At 32.8% G+C, this 19,190-nt stretch overlaps 1 protein-coding gene and 1 long non-coding RNA gene across 3 annotated transcripts; one reads left to right on the top strand and one right to left on the bottom strand.

Annotated features, from left to right (window-relative positions):
- Positions 1-845: 845 nt before the first annotated feature.
- Positions 846-2,473, bottom strand: LOC11436137 (uncharacterized). Of its 2 annotated transcripts, none has more exons than XR_003010407.2 (4): positions 2,372-2,473; positions 1,814-1,891; positions 1,318-1,708; positions 846-1,206 (listed from the first exon to the last, which is right to left on the bottom strand). It is a non-coding gene; the product is annotated as an uncharacterized lncRNA (long non-coding RNA). The 2 variants fall into 2 exon arrangements; XR_003010406.2 differs by having other exon boundaries at positions 1,814-1,888.
- An 8,297-nt stretch (positions 2,474-10,770) lies between these two features.
- On the top strand, positions 10,771-11,205 carry LOC120579630 (secreted RxLR effector protein 161-like). Its single transcript, XM_039832124.1, has one exon. The coding sequence runs from the start codon at positions 10,771-10,773 to the stop codon at positions 11,203-11,205; it is 435 nt and encodes a 144-aa protein (XP_039688058.1).
- The last annotated feature ends 7,985 nt before the right edge of the window (positions 11,206-19,190 follow it).

Genomic DNA, 19,190 nt, shown 5'->3' with positions numbered 1-19,190 from the left:
AATCATTCTTAAAAAAAGTCAAATAATTCAATTTCAAATGCACTAAATACACATATTTTCACAAAACCTTACCATTTAAAGCTTTTAAGGAGTGTCCGGAAACACTCGTTACCATTTCTCTTAACATTATATTTGGCTTCAGCCACCAATAAAAGATGAATTTAATTGTCCCCATGAAAATAGCTTAGTTGACAGGACCATACATTATTATATGCCAGGGCTGAAGTTCGAACCCCGGACATCCCACTTTAATTTTATCCAAAATCTATTGCATCAATTCTTCCTTATTGTTAAAGATTCTACGATTTCGCTCTTTCCATATTACCCAAACATAAGATAAATTGTCGCCGGGATTTTGAATTTCCAACCAAGTGCCCAAACTTAAAGTATTCCAAAACACAAAACAGATCAACCAAGATACCATCGAAAAAAATTACAGACCAAGAAAGAATTATAAGTTTTCAAAATAAATTAAAATAAAAAAAGATTTTAATTTTATCTTGGAAAACAATGGAGTAAAAAAATTGTTTAGTGTTTTCAAAGAGGCTGCAGTGTTAACAAAGATTAGAATATAAAGATAAAGATATATTAAGATAAATTCAATAGATCATGAGACCATTTTGGAAATTTCACGTATTAGTTTTGCTTTAAACTTGGGTGTCTTCGCTGTGGCAGAAGTGGAAGTAGGAACTTTTTTTACACACCACTAAATTTAGTAAAAAGAAATATTTAGACAAATAAATATTTGATCTATGATTTAGATTATTAAAGCAATCAAAACATGAGGACTAATCTTGAAGCAGTACGTGCCACAAAGATCAGCAGAACTGAAATCCAACACAGAATACAAAACAAAGAAACATAACACAATTAGAATTATAATAATTCTTCTACATTCTTGTACAAAAGACTGACACAATTCTCAGGCCAAGAGCATAGCATAACATGGTTTCAACCTATCAGTAACTGCTCCTCTATTCTCAGGCCAAGAGCATAGCATAACATGGTTTCAACTTATCAGTAACAGCTCCTCTTTTCCCTTTCCCAAGACGCTCTTTTTCTTCTTCAATCAGCATCCACTCTTTCTCATGCTTCAAGTATGCATGCTAAAGAAAGAGAGACATTGATCCTAAAGTTTGAGAGAGAGAGAGAGTTACCTTTCTACTTTTTGCTCCTTCCGCTTCTTCCCAAGAAGAAGTTTTTTTTCTATTGTATTGATGAAATAATAAGAATCCGAAGGGTGAAGTTATTATTTGAGATTCATCAAATCAAACAGCAAAAGAATACTTGTATGAAAATAGGATTAGGTTGAATTACCCATTTGCGGTGGCAGCGGCGATCGTGAAGGGCCCATTGGGGAGAGTCTAGGCTGCTGGTAACGTTCCTTTGAATAAATTCCAACAGAGAACAACTAATTAATTACAAATAGAATAATTTATGTTAGCCTCTGAAGCCCCGATACTCCAAAAATGGTGAAGTATCGTATCCGACATGTATCTGATACCGATACACCCCGATACGTCCCGATACGCGTATTTGAAAGAGCTGATCCAATATTATTGAATCAAATTGTTGTTTCAAACCCTATACAAAAACGTCCTGCAAAACCTGATATTTTCCTCTTTAATTCCACAATGATTGACCAAGCTCAGAACATGAACCGGGGTAGGCTAATGCAACCAGATAAACCGTGATTTCTTCTTCCTCCCTGTCAGTAGAGAATGAAATGAAGATCAATGAGCCAAACAGAACTTTTAAAATGTCAAATTTAAAAAGATAAAATGTCAAACATATAAAGCGCACCAAAACTCACATCGTAACTTAGCGCCGCAAAAATACTTGTATGAAAATAGGATTAGGTCGAATCACCCATTAGGGAGAGTGTAGGCTGCTGGTAACGTTCCATTGAATAAATTCCAACAGAGAACAACTAATTAATTAAAAGTGGCAAACACAAATATAAAAATAATAACAATAAAATGAGGAACATATGTAGTATATAAGTTTCTCTCACAAATAGAATAATCATGTTATCCAATCAACAAAAACCCTTGCAAATAAAAAGAAAATCAGGGTCACACACAAAATTGGAATCCCCAATTCAAAAGTTTGAAACCCTAATCCCACAAATAAGAGAAGATTGGAATATCTCCAAACAACACAGCACAGAACAGATTGAATTGATAAAGAAACATACAACCAAAGAATCAGTGTAATGGAAGGTTTAATTCCATCATAAAACATTCTATTTCACATAAAAATAAATCAATTCAAAGGTTACAAACCCTAATCTCACAAATTTGAGAAGATTCGAATCAAACAAACATAATAGATTCAATTATCAACTAGAATTGAAAAGGAATGAAAATACCTCAAACATGATGAGGATGAGGGAGGTATACAAATCCAATGAAGAAGGAAGAAAACGAATGAACTCTGAAAACAAACGCGATCAACGAGTGGCTGTGGATATCGGCACCTATTGAACAAAAGTAGGACAAGTCTGTGTAAACCATATATATATATACACATACTAGCGGAAAGACGGACACTATCGGGCCCGTCTGTATGTGATTATTTTATTATGTTTGTTGGTATAATTTTGATTAAAATATTATGAAAATTATTGATATATTGATTTATAAACAAAAATATTGTAAAGGCATATAACAAAATTATTTTTGAACTCAACATATTTTAGTTTGTCATATAAAATTAAGGTAAAATAATGGTCATTTATTGTTTATTCTAATACTCCCTCCGTCCCTAATTATAAGACCATTTTGAGAATTTTTTTTGTCCCTTTTTATAAGACTCTTTTGTTATTTCTAACTACATTAATTATTTCTTTACATGCATGCCCCTATTTATTATACATCTTTTTCTTCAATCAGCAATAAATAACATGTTGAAAACATAAACCACCTCTCTCTCTTAAAGGATAAAATTGTAAAAACAATAGTAATTACAAACATATTTAATACAAATATCCACTATCTTAATTCCCATTATTTTTTCAAAAGGGTCTTATAATTAGGGACGGATGGAGTAGTAATTAGTAACATCATAACATAAATGTGTGTTGTGTAAAAGAAACATTGCTATGATTGCGATAAAAGAATATCTTTAAAAACTACATTTTTCGTAAAGTCTCCATCTTCTCCTTCTATTTTCCTGTCGTGAATCATAACTTTTATTGAATTTTGAGAAACTCCTCTTGATAAAACTACATATAATTGACCATGGCTGAAAACATGTTGTGGAAGATAGATTCCAACATTGCGAATGGTATGCCCTTGTGACTTATTTATGGTAATAGCGAAACTTAGTTGGAAACTGTTTTCTACTAAGCACAAAGGGAAGTCATGAACTCGCATTTGTTTTTAATTTAGTTCTGGGCAAGAATGCTCTTTTTCCAGCATTGCTTCCTGATACGATTTCCACATCCAACAAATTCTTAAATAAACCACGACATAACAATCGTGTTCCTTTACACAGACCATATCTAGGGTATATGTTTCACAACAACATCAAAGATGCACCTTTTTTACCTTAAAAATATGTGGTGGGATACTTTCTTGAGCAGTTGAGTATATGAATTCCTATTGATATAAGTTATGAGTATCTCCTTCAACCTCGTTAAATGACAACAAATTATATTATTCTCCTGAAAACTAATTGATAATTATGTCATTCAATTTTGAAACATCATCATTTGTAGGTGTAGTTATGCTCTTTCGACCATATATGAAATATGATATTACTCCTCGCCTATGAATCACATACACTCCTCATATTAGATGTGTCTGAACATGTGTTGCATCCACAAATATAATTATCCTATATTATGTAATTTTCTCAAATTATCAACCTTATTAGTGTGTTAGTTTCTGTGTTGTATTTGGCGTCGGTGTTCGTATCCATACTTCTTAGTGGTCCTCTCTTTTTATGGCCTCTCAGATGGTGGTTTGAATGTAACTAAAAACAAAAGATGGTGATTTGAAGCTTTCTAGTGTTTCTGTTTTTAGTTGCTGGTAACATGAGTGTGATTATCATTTAACAATTTTGAATTGTTTAAATGGTTTTAACACTTTGATTTCACTCTATTTTGTTGGATATTGGATGGGGGCCATATGAGCAGTTTATCAATTGTATACATGCATAACGTTTGAAATCACAAAGAGAAAATCAATGCTTTTATTCCTTTAAACGATAGTGGAAGAAGCTTAACAGCAGGGGATGTCATTGCTTATTTTCCCTTTATTTAATAATTAAAAAAACCACGGTTCTCTCTATATATAAAATAAAAAAAAATAAAAAAAAGCCACGCTATCATAGTTTTTACAAGCAATTATAAACCAGGAAAGTCAAATATATAATCCATAAAATTAATCGACTTTGATTAGTTGTAACATGAAAGAAAGAAAAAAACTAAACAGGTTAATTTTGAATTCTGATGAAGAGGGTTGAGAGAGGCTGAGAAAAATTAAACAACGCGGGAACGAACGTGAGAACCCTACTTATTAATATTTAATATAGTACTAACAAATTTTTTTCTAAAATATTTTGAGTCCTAATATTTTTTTAGAGTATTTAAAGTTCAATCTTTAACATCATTTTTTGCTCACATTTGTTACTAATCTTTTTTTTAGAGGATTTAAAGTTCAATCTTTAACATGATTTTTTGCTCACGCTTGTTACTCATTTTTTTAGAGGATTTAAAGTCCAATCTTTAACATTATTTTTTGTTCATGTTTGTTTCTAATCTTTTTTTAGAGGATTTAAAGTCCAATCTTTACCATTATTTTTTGCTCACATTTGTTACAATTGATCAAAGACTAAGGAAGAGTAACTTATATTAATAAAATAATATGGAAGTACTGTTTTTGGTGGAAGTAATAAATAATATGGAAATACTGTTTTTTATGGAATGGATATGAAAATACTTGACAATCTTTGTCAGTTATATTGAGGGGAATAACACAAATGTGCAACATAAAATCGGAAAATCGACTGATAAAAAAGTAACATGAGTTTTTGTTTTGTGCTAGTTTTTTTCTGAGTTTGACTTGTGGTTAACGGAGGTAAAAGAGGGTTAACGGGGATGATTAGTGACATGAATTAATAATTCACGTGCTATTTTATAATTGGCCAACTGTAAGAACAATTCATAAAGAATTGTGCGAAAGTTTTCTCCTTAAATTAAATTTATTCATATCTATTTGTTACATGTGTTATTTGCATTTAAAATTAAAATTAAAAATTAAGGGTATTTTTGGAAAGAAAATTCCAACCCAAAAGTAGGCTGAAATGTGTAATTTTCTTTATATATAGTAAAAGAATTCTGCTTTTTACCCAACAAAAATTGCTCGCTCCCAACTGAAAAATTGCTTTTCACACTAGGTGACTTAAGTCCTATATCAGCAAAACAGAATCAAAACATTCTCATTTTCAACTTCTAATAGGGGAACACACATTAGTAGTGTTTATATAGTGGGTAATAGAGGTATATAATTATATGAACAAAATAAGTACTGGAGAGAAAAAAAATATTGATATATATTTTATTATTTGGAAATGATAAATTAAATAATTAATTTAATCATTATTAAAAAGTATTTTCTTCGTCCCCAAGTTTTGATAAAATATTTTGGAACACAATATGAAATATTTTGGTAGTCAATGTAATATATTTTAGTAAATGATCTGAAATATATTTTGATAATCAATAATATATTAATGTACTAAATAATATGTTTTTGTACGCAATATAATATATTTTGGTACTCAGTTGAAATATTTTTGTACTTGATCTAATATGTGTATTATTTGTTTCCTTAGTTTTTCACTTATTAGTTGTGAACTTTCTTTATAAATAGAGAGCTCACACACAATGCATTCTACACACCGTAATTGTCATAGTTGATGCTTCATGTGTTTTTTCCTCTCTTCTCCCTCCTTCGACTTGTGTTAACGAGTCATTCTCCTTTTTTTTTCCTACTCCTTCTGTCTCTTCGAAATTAAGAGTGTTATTAAGATCATAGTCCTTTTTCGGTTTATTGTCCTTTCGCAACTAAGAATGGTCTTAAGAGCATAGTCCTTTCAATTATATATGTTTCTTTATAATAAATAATATTTGAAGATCATGGTCCCTTTTTCGGTATAATAAGAATGATATTAAAAATATACTCTTCTTCAATTCTTGGAAAAGTTAGACGTTAGAATGGTAGTAACAACATATTTGAGTGGTCATGGTACCATAATTGGAGAAGTTAAAAATTAGAATGTTGGTAACACCATATTTGAGTAGTCTCACTATTTTATCCTGGAGTTGTTAGTCTAACTTGCCAAACGAGGTTAGCGTCGTGAAACGTCTTAAAGAAAGCGACCTGGCCGTGACTCAACCCATTAATATCTTCGATGATGAATTAAATTTTATTAAAAGGTAGTTTTCTGAACTCGAAAAACAACAGTCACGCTGCAGGCAAGCTGGAACAACGATTATCAGGGTGAGAAGGATACTTTGGCCAAACTTTTACAGGTCATTACACATGCCAATTATTGTCTTGGCTTCGTCTTTGGCTATAGTTATGGTACTTCATCTAATCAGAATAAAGGCCGAGATGCAGTCTGAAAAGGTATCACATAATTTTTTGGTTGAAAAATCCTCTGGTGAGAGTATCAATAACTACCATGAACCATAAATTTTCAATTCATATGGAATACAAAAATTCATGGACAAGTTTGATATTTTAATTGACACGGTTGTTTTACTTGATTTGCAGTTTATACTTAGTAATTATATCACGACCTCTATTTTATTTTTGTGTCGTAGTCGTGGGTTGCTTGACACATTACAATTGAACAAAGTAATTTGGATGGATGTCACTTTCAGACAATTTGGTGTGATGGATAGATCGAGTGACTCAAATGAACAAATTGAAAATATGAAGAAACAAAGGTGAACACAGGTTAAAATCAAGAACAAACTTAATTGAAGGCATAGTTTTATTCCATGGTAGTTTTGGGCAGTATTGTATGAATGTTTTTTAGTTTCTCTAGTTAGTCCTAAAGCACATAAAATAGAAAATAAGGAGGAGGAAGAAGGGGTAAGGAAGTAAAGTTACATTTTAATTCACAAAGTTTTGTTTATGGCAAATAGTCAGAATTATTGTAGCATTTGCTTCTAAGAAGCATGGTGGATACTTTACAAAACGGTCCTATTTGTAAGAAAACATTGACTTTTTAGATTTATTGGAGTAATTGATCTATCTTGTCTAGAATATAGACCAAATATATCATTTATGCAATAAATTAAAAAAGTAAATGTTTTTCGTATATAAGACCTGAGAGTATTAAAATAATATTATTTGTGTGTTTTAGTATCTTTGCTGTTGTAACCAAACACAACTAACTTTTGACTTTTTAAACTTTTATGCAGAATAAAAGAGAACATAAAAACCCAAGCTCTCCTTGAGTGAATACCTAAAAATATGTACAAGTTAGTGGAGATGATCAAAGTGCTGAAGAGAGGTAAAATTGAATATTTTTCAAATCCAATGCTCTCCATCCGGTGGTATTACTTTTTAGCGAATTACAGTGGCAGCATTAGCGAGAGAATGGTTTCAATCAGTAAAGATCACTAACTGCCAGGCAAAGAGCATAGCATAACATGGTTTCAACCTATCAGTAACAGCTCTTTTTCTTCAATCAGCATCCTAAAGAATTAAAATATGCACATAGAAACTAAATTCATGAAAGTTTAAGAGAAAAACTTGCCTTATCGGGTATAATTGGACACCACTTGAGGTCTATTGTATCTATATCTTTCAGCTTATTATAGACTAGAGAGAGAGAGAGGTATTGCTATTAGATCAAAGGAGATGCTCAATGTTGATGAGTTTAGCAGAAAACTCTGGTTGTATTTGATTAAGGCCAAAAGCGAAGCATTTAAAATGTTTTAGAAGTTTAAAATCTTGATAGAAAAGCAAAGTGGAAAGTCTTTTAAGATTTTAAGAACTGATGGTGATGGTGAGTATACTTCGAAGGTGTTTGAAAAGTTTTGTGAAGATAATAGTCACTGCTCCATACACTGCACAACATAATGGTTTGGCTGAGAGAAGGAATAGAAGCATGCTTGACATGACCAGAAGTATGCTCAAGCTGAAGAAGATGCCTAATACTTTTTAGGGAGAAGCAGTAACAACTGCAGCCTACATCTTGAACAGATGCCCCACTAAGAAACTTGATCAAATACCTGAAGAGATTTGGACTGGTTGCAAGCAGTCAGCTAAACACTTAAGAGTTTTTGGTTCATTATGCTATATGCATATCCCTGATGAAAAGAGAGTGAAGCTGGGGGACAAGAGTGAGCCTATGATATTGGTTGGTTATCATGAAACAGGTGCATACAAGTTATATAATCCTCTAAATCATTCAATGCTGATTAGTGGAGATGTTAAAATCCGTGAGAATGAAGCATGGGGTTGGAATAAGAAAGAGAAGAGTCACACAGTTCCCACAATAATTGAAGAAGATGATCAAGTTGAACAAGTTCAACTTGATACTGAAGTTCAACCTGAAGTGCATGTTGAAGAGAATCAAGGCATTAGAACTTTAGCTAGACAGAGATTTGCTACAACTAGATTGGCTCGATATGAAGTCACTCCAGATAATTTAGTTAGTGAAGAAGGGGAATTTGTGCATTTTGCACTATTAGCAGATGCAGAACCAATCAATTATGAAGTAGCACTGAATGAAGATGTGTGGAAGAATGCAATGATTGAAGAGTTGAATTCAATCAATAGAAATAACACATGGGAACTGATTGAGCTGCCTGCTACCAAGAAACCAATAGATGTGAAATGGATTTTCAAGTTGAAGTTGAAGCCAAATGGTGAAGTAGCCAAGTACAAAGCAAGATTAGAGGCTAGGGGATTCATGCAGAAGGCTGGTATGGATTACTTTGAAGTTTATGCTCCAGTAGCAAGACTAGAGACTATGAGGTTGATAGTTGCTATAGCTTGTGGAAGAAACTGGTCAATGCATCATTTGGATGTAAAATCTTTTTTTCTAAATGGTCCTTTAGATGAAGAAGTGTATGTGACACATCGACCAGGTTTCAAAATCAAAGGGAAGGAGAATATGGTGTATAGATTACACAAAGCACTCTATGGATTGAAACAGGCACCAAGAGCTTGGAACAAGAGAATTGACAGTTTTCTTATGCAGCAAGAATTTGTCAAATGCAAGTCTGAATATGGTGTATATGTGAAGAAAGGAATTGAAGGTAATCAACTACTCATCTGTCTATATGTTGATGATTTGATAGTAACTGGTCGTGATGTGTGATGAGTCATTTATTATATATTTTTATATGTTATTTAGTTTAGTTTTAATTAGATTTAAGTTTATTTTATATTAGTATTATTTCCTTTTCGAGCTATTTTACTACAATTGCATATTGTTATATTTCAGAAACGAATATTTGATGGATTGAGTTTTGGAGCAAAAGAAAGGGGTTTTGGAGCTGATTCAGTACGAAAATATGAAGATTCGGAGACAAAAATATATCTCCCTAAAGTCAGAAGCTTGGCACGGCCCGTGCTAAGGTTGGCACGGCCGTGCCACCTCCCAGAACAACTTTTGCTGCTTTTGCTTAGATTTTAAGCTACTCTATTTTAGTTTACTTGTGGAACATTCTAGTGATTGCTTAGATTTTAAGTCGAATGTAAACTATGAATAGAGTAGCTAGCCATCACAAATATTCATCCTTTCTTGGAATGCAATATGTGACAATTATCTTTCTAATAAAAGTTCTTTTACTTTCTTGTTATTTACTTTTATGCTTTCTCTCTTCTTCTCCATGTCTACAATGAACGTTAGTGAGTAGACTTCTCTTGTCTTGGGATTGTTGGATAAGTCTAATGACATAATCCTAATCAAACCAAGCTTTAAACCTTAATCTTATGTAACCCTAATTTCTTATCTAAAATCACCGCTTTAACATGGATCAACCATTATCAAACTGTGGAAACGAAAGTGGAGGGTTTGATAATTGTTTATCCATCATCTCAAATATCAATTCATTAGACGAAAGTGGAGCTTTGATATTCGAACAAGTGAATTTAGACAAGGATTGCAAAGGCAGCGAAATAGTCTTTACAATCTTTGAGACATATAGTTTCGATCTTCAAGGGAACTAATAATGATCAAGTCAGCGAAATAGGCTTGGTTGTTAGAGGAACCAAAATCTAATAGTAACCAAGTCAGCGAAATATGCTTGGTTGCTAGAGGAACAAAAGAGAAATTGTCTTGAGAAATTAGGTCTAACATAAGGTTATAAGTTTAATAGTTTGGTTTGTGAAGGACTTGTCATTAGGATGAACCAATGATTCCAAGGCTTTTATCTTATTAATTTTCTTGTAATTAAAAATCCAAACTTTTATCTAAAACTCTTTCGTCTAATCATCATTAAAAGTTATTGAATTCATAACTCCCTGTCGGAACGATACTCTTATTTTACTACTTCGATAGAACCGTGCACTTGCGGTTTTATCTCATCAATGTGAAAGAAATAGAAGCATTCAAAACTCAGATGATGAATGAATTTGAAATGTCAGATTTAGGAAAATTGACATATTTTCTAGGAATGGAATTTACTGAAGTTGCAAAGGGATTGGTGATACATCAAAAGAAGTATGCATTGACATATTGAAGAGGTTCAATATGATGAATTGCAATTCATATTCATCACCTGCTGAAACAAATATGAAACTGGTGTTAAATGAAGATGAAGAATCAGTGGATCCTACATTGTTCAAGCAAATTGTAGGTTCACTGAGGTATCTATGCAATAGTAGGCTTGATATTGCATATGCAGTTGGTATAATCAGTAGATTCATGAGTGAACCAAGAGTATCTCACCTGCTAGCAGCCAAAAGGGTGATGAGATACATCAAAGGAACACTACAGTATGGTATTCTATTTCCTAAATGTTTGAATGATAGTTCTATGGAACTGATGGCATATTCTGATGCTGATTGGTGTGGAGACAAGCAGGATAGAAAGAGCACTTCAGGGTACCTATTTAAGTTCTTAAATGCTCCAATTTCATGGTGTGCTAAGAAACAACCAGTTGTAGCATTGTCAACCTGTGAATCTGAGTATATTGCAGGATGTATGACAGCATGTCAGGCAGTATGACTTGAAAATATACTTAAGGAAATGGAGATAGAGGTTAGCAGACCTATAGCATTGTTCATCGACAACAAATATGCTATAAGCTTAGCAATAAATCCAGTTCTGCATGGGAGAAGCAAGCATATAAAGGCTAAATTCCATTTTCTAAGGGAGCAAGTGAACAAAGGTGCATTGCAGATTGTCCATTGCTCCACTGAGCTGCAGCTTGCAGACATATTCACAAAAGCATTGAAGGTTGACAGGTTCATCATATCAAGCTCAGAAGCTTGATTGGCATGAAGGAAGTGGAAACTTAAATTAAGAGAGGATGCTAGTTTAGTTGGTAATTCAAGTTAGATTAGTGTTAATCATGATTAGATGATTGATTACATTTTGTTTTAGTTTAATTTAAAGTTTGTTACAAGTTTTAAGCAATAAGGGTTATAGTTGTTACTTACTTGTGCTTCAAGTAACATTATAACACTAGTTTGTATATAAACCCATTCTTTATACAAATTTCATAAGATTCAATATACAATTTACATTCCTCAAAATCATTATCTTTTCTCTGTTCTAATCATATCATACTTATATCTAATCCTTCTTAACATTGCTAATGACTTTGCAAACTCTAAACCTAAACGGTTTTGGCTCCAAAACGATGCTGACCGTTGGATCTCATCATTTGGCTCAGTGTGCATCTCATCCTTTGATTTAATTTGACTTCAAACTTTTATTTCCTCATGCCTGATACATTAAATGCTCTTAGTTATGGCTTTCCACCTTTCATGAGTACATTAAATGTTGTTATTGTTTCCCCAAATCCTCCTTCTCACGTTTTTGTTTGTGGCTTCCCCCATTCCATGATTGCATTTAATGTTGTTAGTATTTCCAATGCTTTTGTGTTATTCCAATGTATAGGTATGATATCCATGATACATGATGAATGAATCTTAACGTGTATATATATTATGGAATCACATCACTCATATCTTATTCTTTTTCAAATTCAATCGAATCCAATGGCAAACACTGGCAACTAGACGTTGCTTTCCAACCATGCTTTAATTGGTATGAATCTTCCATCGTTTTTGTTGTGATTTTCAGTTTTGTACAAATTAAAGATGATTGTTTTTTGTTGTTTTTTACCAGCATCTTTGAACCCTAATCCCAACTCTGAATTGGAAAGGATTGTCAACGATCTTCGTATCAAGTATAGAACTTACAAAGTCGAGCTTAATTTTATTAACGTGAGTAATTATTTTTATATGCATTTGAGACTCAACAAATTTACATTATTCTCTTTTTAACACCATGTTTCACCTTTTTAACGGATGAAATGGAGATTGTATTAACACCACTTCAAATGTAGTTTATAAGGAGATATTTGAAAATATGTGATCCAAAATTTGTATCCTGTAAATACTTTTTTTGTTTATTTATTTTATTTTTTATACCCTAAACCTAGATAGTTTAGGCGCCAATCAAGGTGGTCCGTTGGATCTCATGTCCGACCTGGAACCGGTGGGTAGGCCGGTTCGAGCCAAATGTTAGATCGGCCATGCAATTAAACCGGTATAAACCGGGGAGACTCGTGAAAAACCGGTAACTCGGCCGGTTTTTGGGTCAATCCGGTTCCATGATTTTTTTTTATATTTACAGCCATAATTAGTCATTAATTAAATCATTATGCACAATTAACACTGATTAAAGCTAATTAAATGCGAACAGCACTCACATAACTGAATCAAAATATATTTTACCACTACAACAACCACATGCTTGTGACATAATTTGTAGTGTATAAATATAAGTATATTATATCTTCATTTGTTAAGGAAAAAATCATATCATTTTTCTTTGTTCAAACACAACACATCATAATTAAATATCTTCTTTCAAAATAATAATAATAATAAATATCTTCTAAAAAATTCTATACATATCATCTCTCCTTAAAAAAAAAAAAATATACATATTATATTTTTTTTTTAGAAAATCTATGTATTATATTAATATTAATAGATATGCAAATCAAAATATATTTTTTGTTTTCTAAAAAAAAAATATATTTCTTGTCCACAAAATATAGCTTTTTTTTTTAAGGTGGTCGAGTCATCGATTCAATCCGATTTAATCTAGCTAAATACCTAAAAAAAAATCTTAAGCCGAGTTATCCGGTTTAATCCGGTTCAGTCATGCGGTTCAACCAACGACTCAGTGGTTCAACCATTAACCTAATGACCCAGTACCCCTGCCGAGTCGATGACCGAGCCGAGTTTTAAAACTATGCTTTGATCTAATGTGACTTCAAAGTTTCATTTCCCCATACCTGATACGTTGATGCTCTTGGTTATGGCTTTCCAATGTTCATGAGTACATTAAATGTTGTTATTGTTTCCCAAGCTTCTATGATATTAATTGATGTTGTATTTCCTATGCATCTACTACTTCAGAAGAAAAATGATTACAACCCAAGCTCATAATTCTACTACTACCACTTCTCCATCAATCTCTATCTCTCACACGGTTCTTTTTCTTGCATAAAAATTTCTTCCATCGCTCTCATGAGTAGTATATGATCAAAACAATTAAGAACGTGATGCAAAATAAATAATCCACACTTAATTTTTATTTCCTCAGTTATATGATGATAGGTGTGGTACAATTCTGAATGCATACGTTTCTGAAATCTATATCGTGTTCAATATTACAAGTCCTTGATCATGAGATGTATTATACGATGCAGCAAAATAAATTTCGGTCACAGTGGGGCTGTGATAAATTTGTGAGCTACCTAAGCAGCAGCCAGTACTGGAGTACCGGATTCCAGAGCCCTTTTCTCTATATGTGGGCCTAGCTGGACCATGCCCTTTTTTTGCTAGAATTTTTACCGCCTCAATGAATGGCTATTCGGGTTAATGTTTTTCTTCTTCTTTTTCTAATTATAATTTCATTGCAGGAAGAATGGATGATGCCAATTGTCTTTTGTACACGAGAGAAGAGGCTGTGAGAGTATGTACATGCTATATAATTACTCGGTGGGGAGGGGATGCACTCCAAAACCTGCATCAAACTATGATTGCAGTGCTATGTTTAATTTAGTGCTATCTATCAGTGGACACATGAAGTAAATTGAACATTAGTGTTTGATTATGAGTAAAAGTGTAGTTGTATTCTAAATTTCAATGTAAGTAGCCTGAGATTATGCTTAGAGTTTATGTATTAATGAAAACAAGCTATTATAGAATAGTTGGATTTCTTAAGTTTGTGTTCTTATTGTTGAGCATGCCTCTTCAATTTCTTTTGATTCTTAATTCTGGTGACATTTAAAACTCAAAGAAGAAATTCAAATCTCCTTATTGTTGCACATGTTCATATTGTGTTATTATCTTCTTGTGATGTTGTAACAATGCATTTTAATCTTTCAATCTTCTTTCACATTTATTCTATGTTGCTTTTTATTTGAGACTTGACTGCATAACGAAGACTCTCTCTCTCTCTCTCTAACGAGAATGCATGGGTGGAAAGTGGAATTCAATAACAAGAGGATGGGTGGAATGCAGGGTTGGGATGATTCTTTAGAGTGAAATTCGCTTTAACTAATAGTATTGAACTAGCAAGTTAGACATTTTGCATATGACTGATGCCTTTGTATCTTTGGTCGCAAACTTCCACTTTAATTTGCATTTTTGAGCAATGTATAAAATTTTCTCAATTTGAAAAGGAATAATTCATGTGGTTGTACTTTCATTTTCTTCATAAGTTAATCTTATAATGATGTTATTTTCTTTTTATCAGTAAACTATGCTTCCTGTTCTATAGATTCATAACATTTGGTTTCCATTTGCTTTCTTTCAAATCCTAACACTTATTAAGTAGTTCTTCGTGTAATATGCAACAATCTATTAGCAAATTCTTTTTTTTGAAATGACAAAAATTATTAACCAACAAGCTCATGCAAGAAGCACTAATAAACTTGGGTGGGAAAATTAAACATACAAGGGAAAATCGGTTGCCGCACAAACACCGGCTCAAACAAAAACCCCTTAAAAACCACCCCAAAACAAAAAAAAACAATCAAAAGAGCTAAGAAGCTGACATATACATTTGACGCACCAAACGCATACCCCTGCATCAACACCTAAGACCGCCAACCTGCTAAAAGAGCTGCCAACACACCTCCTACCCCAGCCTAACTGCTCAGCTACAACTGAAGACAGAATTCTGCTCAGCACCAGAAACAAACACCAATCAGTAGCAGCACAAAAGGGAAACAAGGAAGCCGCCAGGAGAAAAGGATACTGCACAGCAAAACCCACAAAAGACTTAAGCCAAAACCGAAAAAACAGCACCAGAATCAAGCCAAGGCACACCTCCCCTACTGCTAGAACAAAAAAACTGCCAGCCTAAATGAACAGAGACACCAATCACCCACCCCGCGCAGCAACTACACACGCACCGGGACCCTGTCGAGACAAAAGATAGGATTCCAACACCACTCATAATAAAGACACACCGGAATCTTCATTCTCTCCAACACCCAACGTCAAGATAACACCTTAATATCCTCCACAATTTCCCCAATCTCATAATTACTCCCCTTGAATATCTTATAATTCCTAGCTTTCCACACAACCCATATTGTAGCTTGCCATATCAACCACAAGCCCGTCAACCTATTTTTGTCACCACCCCTTCTACTCCAACACTCCCAATGGACAAATAGGTTTGGAGGAGTCAAAAAATACCAATCCAACCAAATCATCAATCGAGACCAAACCATACTCACCATATGACAATGAAGAAAAAGATGATTTGTTGTTTCCCCACTACCATTACATAAAACACATAAGGAAGTAGTTCCCGGGGTAAGAACATTTCTCAATGCAAGATTAGCTTTTGTTGGAACACAATTGAGCAACACTTTCCAAGCAAATGCCACAACTTTTGACGGTGCCGGACTCTTCCACAACCTAACGAACATCCGTTCCTCTTCGATATTCCACGAGTCCTCCGGCTCCACCAACCCCATCAAATAGCCATAAGCCAATTTTATTGAGAAAACTCCCAACTCTTCTAAATTCCACCTCCACTCATCCTCTCGATTATACCACCTCATCCCTTCCAAATCCTCCATGAGACTAACAAGCAACTCCTCCTCCCAAACAAAAAGATGTCTCCTCCAACTAAACAACCACACCCTCCCCACCTCCGACACCACACCCACCTCCCCAACCCTCGCCTCTCTTTGATTTGAGATCGAATAAAGTCTTGGATATTTAAGCCTAAAACACCTCTTCCCCCGCCACTTAACATTCCAAAAACTTGTATTCATCATATTTCCCACCTTGCGTGATATCACCGCATCCAACCACCCATGATCACCAAACACATCTAACTTCACCAAATTCTAATTAGTTGAAAATAAAAAATGATTATTATACTATATAATTTAGAGTGTATTAGTTGAACATATTTTCGGAAAAAATAACAAAATCACTTTATTCAAAAAGTAATAATCATTTTTAGAAGTTTAACTTTCTTTGAAAAATGAATTTGAAAAAACTATTTATCTTTTGATAATGAAATTGCAACAAAATAATTGTTGGTACTCAAATATTTTATTTTTTATTTTGTTCAAGGAAATTTTCTCGTGTGGTACACGGGTATACAATAGTTAGTTAGAAATATGTTTGTTAATGTCGATTATAGTTAGTTTGACTGTAATGTGGTATTTTACGGATTGAAATGACATTGCCGAAATATAAGTGTTGTTGTTGAATTGTTAGAAATTACACAATGTTCATATGAAAATGTCTAATTGATTTTTTGCTTTTTGAAATGTTGTGCAGATATGTCTCGGAGGAATATGTCTCAGAGTCTTGAGGAGAGGAGGAAATAATAATTTAGGATTTTATTTTTCGGTGAATGAGAGAAGTAGGTATGATTGAAATTTGAAAGGGATTTTGGAGAGTGGAGAAATAAAAAATAAAAAAAGAGAAAAAAAAATTGTTTTGAATATTATTCTCGCAATTTTACATTTTTAAATGTAAACAAATTAGTTTCAAACACGTTATAATAAAGGGATTAATAATTATCCCCGTGAGCTTAGCTCAGTTGGTAGGGATATTGCATATTATATGCAGGGACTGGGGTTCGAACCCCAGACACTCCACTTCTCCACAATTTAATTGTGTGAGCTCTGGCCACTAAGCTACTTGACCAAAAAAAAAAAAGGGAATTAATAATTTGTCCCTAATTTAAAAAAATTAGGATAATTTGGGCGTTACATTTTGTATAAGACTAAATCAAATAGAAAGAAAATAACTAATATCAAATTAGCTTAATACATGCTTTGGTCCCTTAACTTATTTTCGGATTTCATTTTGGTCCCTAAATATAAAGTGTCTCAATTTGGTCTCTTATTTCTTTTGGTCATATCTGTTACATTTTAACTGTTTGATCTATTTTTCAAATAGAAACTGTTGGATCATGTAGGTTTATTGTAGCCTACGGTGAATGATTAACACCTGATTTTTTTGAAGCCAAAAATATATAAAAAAAATATTCCAGATTTTTTATAAAATCATTTTCAAAATAAAAAAAAAAATATTTTTTTACGAAATTTTTAAAAAAAGTCAGATTGTTTTTTTTTATTTTTTCCTACAAATTTTTGGAAAAATATATAAAAAAATCAGATTTTAAAATAAGAAAGAAAAAAAAATTGCCCTTTTTTTTAATTTCGCAAAAAAAATATTTTTTTCCAAATTTTGAAAAAGATTTTATAAAATTCAGGAATAATTTTTTTTTTCATATTTCATAAAAATCTGAATTTTTTTATATATTTTTCAAAATGAAAATATTTTCCAAAGTTTTGTAGAAAAAATTAAAAACAAAATATGACCTTTTTTATAAGGTGAATTCTACAGTGAGGGTTCAATTAAGTCCCTCACCGGTGGTCCATTAGAAAAATAATGTTGGATTTAATCAAAGGTTTAGATTAGTTGAAAATAAAATTAAGAATATGTGTTCATTTCCATACACAATCCTCTTATCATCTTCTTTGTCTGGTTTTTTCTCCAACAAAAATCAAAACAAGATGGTTGCCTGTACAAAATAATGTTTGATGCGAATTTTTTTTTTCTGCCCTTATTTAATTCCAAAAATACAAAAATGCCCCACTTTTGAAAAGTCTTGTAGTCGTGACAAAAGCTAGAACATGCGGCAATGACATGTGAGCATGGTAGGTGTAACGCTCTAAACCGTCCACAGTCACACCATTTATTTTGCAGGTCCACTTTGTATTCTCCCTTTGGCAATCCTTCTTTATGATCGATGGTTTCACGGACGGAAAAGGTATATCGATCCCGGTCAAACTGAGTGACATGATGACTGTTGAATTTAATCACCTCATTTCTGGATATGGGATGGCCAACAAGGGAACACGATGTGTCATTGTCATTGGGTTATGGTAGTCAAATACAATCAGCTGCAGATAACAACGACGAAGACCAACATGACCCTCAAGTAAATCGCGGAAGAAATCGTCGAAGACGAGGGTGTGGGACAGCCGGGCATTTATAATAATTGTAGATATCATGATATTTAATATGTTTATTATTTTTTTTCCTTCTTTTTTTTTTATTATTATTTTTTATTTTAAAAATTTAAAAAACAAAAAACAAAAAACAAACCCGCAAGTGGGGCTTGCGGGGTATTAAAAAAATTTTAAAAAAATTAAATACCCCGCAAGTTGGGGTAGCAAGTTATTTAATTTTTTTTAAAAAAAACAAAAAACATATAGGCCGCAAGTGGTAGTTATTTAATTTAAAAAAAAAAAAAAAATGTAGGCCGCAAGTCCCACTTGCGGGGTAGTTAATTTTTTAAATTTTTTTAAGGTACCCCGCAAGTGGGGGTTGCAAGGTACCAGAAATTTCTGAAAAGTAGGGCATTTATGCAATTTTTTTCAAAACTAGGGCATTTTTGTATTTTTGGAATTAAATAAG

Source organism: Medicago truncatula, chromosome 3, assembly GCF_003473485.1.
Source record: "Medicago truncatula cultivar Jemalong A17 chromosome 3, MtrunA17r5.0-ANR, whole genome shotgun sequence".
Classification (NCBI taxonomy): domain Eukaryota; kingdom Viridiplantae; phylum Streptophyta; class Magnoliopsida; order Fabales; family Fabaceae; genus Medicago; species Medicago truncatula.
This window is presented reverse-complemented; position numbering and strand designations above follow the sequence as displayed.